Consider the following 8,050-nt stretch of genomic DNA (forward strand, 5'->3'; position numbering starts at 1 on the left):
AATTCAGTTATTATTTTGTCTTGTGGAGAATATATAAACATCTGTTAACTGCTCAGGATAATAATTTTTGATAAAATTATTAACGTTTTACATATTCTGCAAGGGGCATGTAAATTTGAGCACAACTGTGTGTGTGTGTATATATATATATATTAATTTTTTTTTACTGTTACTGATTGTTTTTTTTGTTTGTTTGGTTTTTTTTCACTTTTAAAGAGCAATCTATAATTTGTTTTCAATGCATGATTTTAATTAGATAACCCTACGTTTCCCAGGATTCCGTTCAGTGACTTTCACCCTGCAGTCTAAGGATGTTCTGAGCACAGTGTTGGATGTTCTGAGATCCTGTAGTCTCTCGGTTGAACATATGCAAGACGTGCTCAAGGCTGAGACTGGGAAGAGCTCAACACAACAGCCCGGAACAGCTTTCTATCGGCCCATTAAATGGGACAAGACTTATTACACTTTCACAGGATTCAGGGACCCAGAGCAGGAGTTAGAACAAGCCAGGAGAGTGGAGCCCACACTCAGGTATTGAGAGAGACCTTTTTTGGACACCAATCCATATATTGTATGTATTTATTTATTCATTCTTTCATCAGATAAGTTTGCCTATACACTCTTAGCATTACCACGACTCGTATACATGCTTTTTGCACTTTAATTGAGAGGACGGTAGATAGACTTAAAGAGTGTGTTCCCAAAAATACACCAACACATAGACTTTCCAACACGGGGAAACAACACTCTGGACTTTGTTTACACCACCCAGAGAGGAGCTTACAAGGCCCTACCCCTCCCCCACCTTGGTGCCTCAGACCACATCACTGTCATGCTAATGCCTGCATACAGACCGCTCGTTAAAGTCGCCAAACCAGTTCACAAACAAATACAAGTGTGGCCGGAAGGGTCGTCAGAGGCTCTTCAAGACTGTTTTAACACCACTGACTGGAATATGTTTAATCAGGCTGCCACATACAATAACTCCACAGACCTCCAAGAGTACTCAGAGACTGTCACTGCCTACATCACCAAGTGTATTGATGATGTAACAGTCTCAAAGACCATCACTGTCCAGGCCAACCAGAAGCCGTGGATGACAGGGGAGGTCTGCAGACTCCTGAAGGCTCGGGACGCTGCCTTCAGAGCTGGAGATGAGGTGGGCCTGAAGACAGCTAGGGCCAACCTATCCCACGGCATCAGAGAGGCTAAGAGACAGTACTCTAGGAGGATAGCCCATCGTTTCAGCGACAGCAGAGACACTCGGAGCCTGTGGCAGGGGATACAGACCATTACGGACTACAAGCCCCCACCGCGGACCTGTGACAGCACCATCTCCCTGCTGAATGAGCTGAACACCTTCTTCGCTCACTTTGAGGCACAAAACAGCACCACTGCACAGAAGACTCCACCTCCTCCCGGCGACCAGGTGATGACTTGATAGAAGGCAAAAGGATGAGGAAATGAAAACTGGAAATATTTTAGGCCAGATTCAAACTCATGTAACCCATATGAACACCATAGCTTAGTGTTAGACCTCCTAACTGCTAGACGAGGTCTCTACATAAAAGTATGGTTAATATTCAAAAATTTTGTAGGACTGTTGAGACACCAGTGTGTGTATCACAGCGGCCAGAGAGAGCCCATCTGGCACTTTTAGTGTCACACCAGAAAACTTGTGTTTCTACAATTAGCCTTGTCCTTCTCCACAGACTGGAATGTTCTCAAGCCATTCTTTGTATTTACTATGATTAATGACTCCACAATGATTTTTGTGCCATTTAGTACAAGGGGTAATATGTGTACATTGTACCACAGGTGAGCCCAGGCTCAACAGAAACCCTTCAGTGGGCCTCATAGCCTGAGATTTAAGCTTTGGAAATACTGAGGCTGTGGAAATTAATTGAAAACCTTGGTACACATTCAACCCCTTTAAAGCTTACTGTTTCATGTTTGATTACTATTAACATGGTCAAACCTTTGCTGAAAAAACTGTTGTGCACAATCTATTACGTTTATACTTTTTTAGCAAGTAAAATGATATTTTTTCGTATAATTCTAAACTCCTTTCAAGTTACTAGAACATGTGTCTTTTTGCTTCAAATTCCTTTTTATGAATAATAGAATCTGATTACTATGAAGTATTTATGGAGTAGTATTTCAAGATGAACACTTACTCGACTGAAGCAATTTGGGTTTACTTGCACTATTTTTTAGAAAAATTGTCAAAATGTGAGTATTAAAAATGATGCATCAGGCTTTGGGGGACCTTTTTTGTACAGTTATCATTGTAACACTACAGAGCTTTGATCACAAAACTAAGCATTTAAATATCTTTCTAAGACATGTTGTTGGGAGATAAAGAGAGAGTAAAATTATACACATTTAATGTAAGTAGTCTGTTATACTATTTCATTGATTTACATTACACGCTATCAAAATTTCATCTTCGTTTTTGGTCATATAAATATCAGCAACTGCATCAAATTGCATATTTTTGCTCAGTTTTGTGAATTGTGTGTGTTTTATTTATTTATTTTTTTTTTTTAATATTTAGTTTCAAGAAAGGGTAAATAAACTGTTCCATTTAAAAAAGAAAAAAAGTGATTTCCTTGATTATTTCATATGTTAAACTTTACAGGGTTAAGCCTGAGCTTGATTATTGTTTGCTGTAGTTTTGTGTGGCGTGTTGATATTGGAATTGGCTAAACCTTAACCCGACTACTGTGAACTCCCTGACCCATTTGAGTGGAAGAACTTTGTGCTTTATAACATCTTTAGAAAGGGTTTTGGAGACCTAATATAGAATACACATGAAAGACAATACTATATGTAATATATGAACAAAGGTATATTATATCAGGCATATTTCATTGGCACTATTCTTTAATGAATCTTGGATATATAATGTTTCATTTAACTTATTGTCAGATCTTAAACATTGTTTTGCTCTTTTGTTTGTCTTTATATTCAGTTTATGGCTGAGAAACAATGAGCCAGAAGCCACAAAGAAACAGAATGCCAGTGTTCCACGCCGTGAGGAGCTGAAAAGACTGAAAAGAGAGCTGATTCAGAAACTTGGTTTGTTGGATATCAGGTCAGCTCTAACTCAGACTATATGCTCTAATAGTCTGCTAAATTTTACTTTTGGCATTAATTAACCTTCAAATGATATTTTGATTGTATGTTATGGTGTGGTGTTTGTTTTGTAAAATGATACATTTTTCAATTTTTTATTAAATATATTCTCAAATTAAACTTCAAACTGTTCTCAGAATATTAAGTGAAATTGAAAAAATGAGTAAAACTACATATATTACAAATGGTGCACATAGGCTATATGTACCAAATGGGTTGAAAATTGGATTTTTATAAATCGTTTTTAAAGTTACTTAATAGATTTTCTTTGACTTTAAATTTATTATAGAAAGGATTTAACACAATATTATTATGGAAAGAAATTTAAAAAGTCTGTGCAGAGGACAAGTAAAAATGGCCCAAGGCCAAGCCTCTGTGATATTTAAAATTGGGATAATGTTTTTTTTTTTTTTTATTCTGTTCAGCAAGGACACATTAAACTGATCAAATGTGACAGTTTATAATGTTACAGAAAAAATCTATTTCAAATGCATGCTGATCTTTTCAACTTTTTTATTCATCAGAGAATCCTGAAAAAAAAAAAGTGTCATGGTTTTCACAAAAGTATTAAGCCGTACAACTGCTTTCAACATTGAAGATAATAGTGTTACTTGAGCACTATATCACGATATTAGAATGATTTCTGAATCATGTGACACTGAAGACTATAGTAATGATGCTGAAAATCCAGCAGGTAGAAATTACATATTAAAATATATTAAAACAGAAAATTTCACAATATTTTCACAGTATTTTTCTGTATTTTGGATCAAATGCAGCCTTGACGACCATAGAGACTTCAAAAACATTTTAAAAAATGTTACCAACCCCATACTTTTAAACTTCTGTCTGCATGTGTAAAACTATTGGACAGAGTATCGAGTTCTTACATCCTGTTGTCAGTATATTCACTTTGATCACGTGGTTCTCTGTCCTGTAGGTGGCAGCGCAAATGGGGTTTTGCACACAAATGCAGTCAGCTGCAGAGTCTGGGTCGTCTCTTCACACAAAGCCCTGAGGCTCTGCATATCCTGAGAGGTAACCATGGAAATGAGATTCATGAGATGGAATTAGATGGCATAATATTTGCTTAATTTTGTTTCTTTTCCAAAACATAGGACACACAATAGTTTTTACTGACCAGTCAGGGATGAATGCCTCAGGGCATGTTATGTTAGGAACAATGGATGTCCACCATCAATGGACAAAGGTACAGCTCATCTATTAAACCAGTCTTATGGTATTCTTAGCTAAAAAAAAAAAAAAAACATTTTTGCTGACTAAGATGCATGTGTTTGTGTCTGTCCATGTGTATGCTCAGCTCTTTGAAAGATTGCTGAGTTACCGAAGCCTGTTCCAGCAGTCGGACTGGCTGAAAGAGCGCATCAGTCACCTGTTTGGAGGGATTCAGGTGATCCACATCGAGCGGATGGGTCCAGCTCTGCCTCTGGAGGAACACTACAGCACCCTCAACACTTTCCACAAGAGACTGTTGCCTCAGCGCCTCTCTCTGCACCCGCGCAGCATGCAAGGCCTCACAATGACCTTGGAAAAGTAAATACTCGAATGCTTCAATTCCAGCCATTTGTTTGTGCGCATTTTCTGTTTACGACCTTGAACTATGTGAGAAATTGAGTCTCAACAATACCAGACTGACTTACCAGTATGTAAGGCAAGCTTACTTATGGGCAGGTTTAAAGGAACACTCCACTATTTTTGAAAATAGGCTCATTTTCCAACTCCCCTAGAGTTAAACAGTTGAGTTTTACCGAAAATAGGCTAACTTCCGTCAACATAACCAACGTGACCACCTGCTTGCACAGGGAGCGTGCTGGGCACTATTTTCAGGCGCTCATGGTACGGCAGCAAAGTTCCTTGATTATTACGCCGGAATGAGAGTATATTTCCTCTTTGGTCATTTTTGAGCGAGATGCTAACGGTCTAATCAGATTCAATGATCTATGCTAAGCTACAGCTAAAAGTGCTACCGCCAGACCCGGAGATCGGCTGAATTGATTCGAAAACGGTAAAACTCAACTGTTTAACTCTTAGGGGAGTTGGAAAATGAGCCTATTTTCAAAAATAGTGGAGTGTTCCTTTAAAGTTACCTTGAAATCAAGTCACAAAATAAATACATTTTTGCGTTGTATTGTTGGATCAGGAAATGTTTTTTTTTTTTTCCTTCTCTGAACCAACTTTTCTTTTCTTATAACATAATTAAAGAAGAGATAAAAATAATTTAATGTTTTTATAATATTCCCTACAGTTAAAATCTTTAGGGTTGGTAAGATTTTTAAAAATGTTTTTGGAATAAGTCTTTTATGGCTGCATTTATTTGAGCAAAAGTACAGTAAAAACAGTATTATTGTGAAATATTATTTCAATTAATAACGGATTTCTATTTTAATATTTCCTGTGATGGTAAAGCTGAATTTTCAGCATCATTACTCCAGTTTTCAGTGTCACGTAGTCCTTCAGAAATCATGTTAGTATGCTGATTTGGTGCTTACTAAAGATTTATTATCATTATCAATGTTGAAAACAACTGTGCTGCTTAATATATTTGTGGAAACAATGATATATATGTTTTTCATCTTATAAATTGACATTATAAATGTCTTTACTATTATTTTTGATCAATTTATGAATTTCTTAAAAAAAAACAAATGGTAGTGTATTAACAAAAATTATTAGATATAAATATTTAAAAGTAATATTAGGCAATAATGTCATAGCCAACAGTCCAATCAAATTGTTATGGATAAAATCTAACTAACATAACTGTAACATTATGTGACGAAAAAGCCTGTTCTCCATTAATGCCACTTCAAAATAAAATCTAAAAAAGTTTGTTAGCTTTAATTTAATTATTTTCTTTTGATGCCATCAGCAAATCGAAATACAAAATAACTGTAATGTTTGCTTACAACAAACAAACCGTACTGTCCGTTGTTGTGGACACTAATATAGTATCATTGGTATCTTGATGTGAACAGCAAGTGAAATTACAATAAATGATGCACTGTAGCTTTAAATGGATTGCTGTGGAAAATGTAAAGAATAGTATTCCACTAAAAGGACAAGATAAACATAAAAATGAAACCGAAGAGAGACCATACTGGTCTGTTAACAACAGATTGTATATGAATGGTATAGTGTTATTCCTGTGGTTCCCTGTGTTCTATTCATTTCTGACTGATATATCCTCACTGTTCACTTAGAAGTCTTTGTGCTGCTTAATGTCCCGTCAATCATTGTTTTTCTATTCTGTTCTGTTGCCATAGTGACCGCTCCACCCCCTGCCTGCATGAGATGGGCCACTTCATCATCCCCACTATGTGTGACACCCTCCAGCTGCAGAACTTCCTCCAGAGCCAGGCCCAGGAGGCCCGGAGACGCATGCAACGCAGAGACAAGTGAGTGCTTGACCTATCGTTGCACATTAACATTACATCAGAAATTACCATTTCTCTTTTGTTTTATTGTGCATGATTCATCAGTATATTAGGTAACACTTTATTTTAAGGTGTCCTTGTTACACGTTACATGTACTTACTATTATAATAAAAATAAATTATGCATAATTACATGCAAGCCAAACCCTAATCCTAACTAACCATATAGTAAGTACATGTAGTTAATTAATGTTACTCTGTACTTAAATGTATAATTACACTGTAACAAGGACACCTTAAAATAAAGTGTAACCGTATATTATTATAAAGACCATTTATGTTTATTTTCATATTGTTACACTTAAAGAAAAAAAAGTGTTGCAACAGGTTTTTAAAAAAATTTATATTTTCTTCCATAATTTAGCTTATTACAATGGTTATTTTTAGCCACTAGAATTATTGTCTTTTGAAATTTACACTACCGTTCATTTAAAAGTTTGGGATCAGTATGTTTTATTTTATTTTATTATATTTTTCATTTATTTATTTAAGAAATAATAATTTAATTAAGTGACAGTTTTCCATTTCAAACAAATGCTGATCTTTTGAACTTTCTGTTAATCACATATTAAGCAGTACAACATTGATATTAATAAGAAATGTTTCTTGAGCACCAAATCAGCATATTAGAATGATTTCTGAAGAATTATGTGACACTGAAAAACTGGAGTAACCTAGAAAACGGCTATTTTAAATTATGATACTGTTGCATAATATGACTTTTTACTGTATTTTTAATCAAATAAATGCAGCTTTGGTTAAAATCTTCATCCATAATGATAAGAATGATGAAAATCTCAGTGCTATACTGAAAATCATGTACACTATATTTCATTTTTAACATGATCTTTTTTTTTTCCACAGTTAAAAAAAAACAAATCTAAACATTGTTAAAACAATAATTTTACCTAATAAAAAAAACTGTCAAAAAAATGTCTCTTCTTTAGAGAATGTGTCTTAAAATGTTTTGTCAAGTGTCTCTGGCTGCTATTATTTTTTTTGTAATATAGTTTTTTTATTTTATTTATTTATTTAGTCATTTATTAGAGGCTTTTATCCAAAGTGACTTACAAATGAGGACAACAGAAGCAATCAATTGTAGTATTAAAACAACTAAAAACAGATCCAAAACTAAAAGCTAAAACTTTATAAATAGTACTTATACACATTTTAAAAATAAAGAAATTAAATAAAAATGACAAATGCATACAACAAAATTTCAAAACGTAACATTTAAATGAAAAACAAAAAATAAAGCTAAAAACATAATTCAAAATATTAAAAGAACAAAAGGTATAAGAGTATTATAATGATTCTAACATAACCCTAAGCCAAACACCAAAATAAAACTACATATGTGTGTATGTACAACCATACACGCATACACATACATATATACTGTATATATATATATATATATATACACACACACACTTATATTATATATATATTATTTC

At 34.4% G+C, this 8,050-nt stretch overlaps 1 protein-coding gene across 1 annotated transcript in view; it reads left to right on the plus strand.

Moving 5' to 3' along the window:
* The window catches only part of LOC107657582 (T-cell activation inhibitor, mitochondrial-like), a 14,801-nt gene that overhangs the window by 5,306 nt on the left and 1,445 nt on the right, over window positions 1–8,050 (plus strand). The window contains exons 5-10 of the mRNA XM_016445737.1: window positions 276–531; window positions 2,975–3,097; window positions 4,079–4,176; window positions 4,257–4,348; window positions 4,460–4,692; window positions 6,423–6,554. Coding sequence (XP_016301223.1) covers window positions 276–531; window positions 2,975–3,097; window positions 4,079–4,176; window positions 4,257–4,348; window positions 4,460–4,692; window positions 6,423–6,554 — 934 coding nt within the window. The remainder of the gene's footprint in view (window positions 1–275; window positions 532–2,974; window positions 3,098–4,078; window positions 4,177–4,256; window positions 4,349–4,459; window positions 4,693–6,422; window positions 6,555–8,050) is intronic.

Source organism: Sinocyclocheilus anshuiensis, unplaced genomic scaffold (assembly GCF_001515605.1).
Source record: "Sinocyclocheilus anshuiensis isolate Anshui unplaced genomic scaffold, SAMN03320099.WGS_v1.1 scaffold251, whole genome shotgun sequence".
NCBI lineage: Eukaryota > Metazoa > Chordata > Actinopteri > Cypriniformes > Cyprinidae > Sinocyclocheilus > Sinocyclocheilus anshuiensis.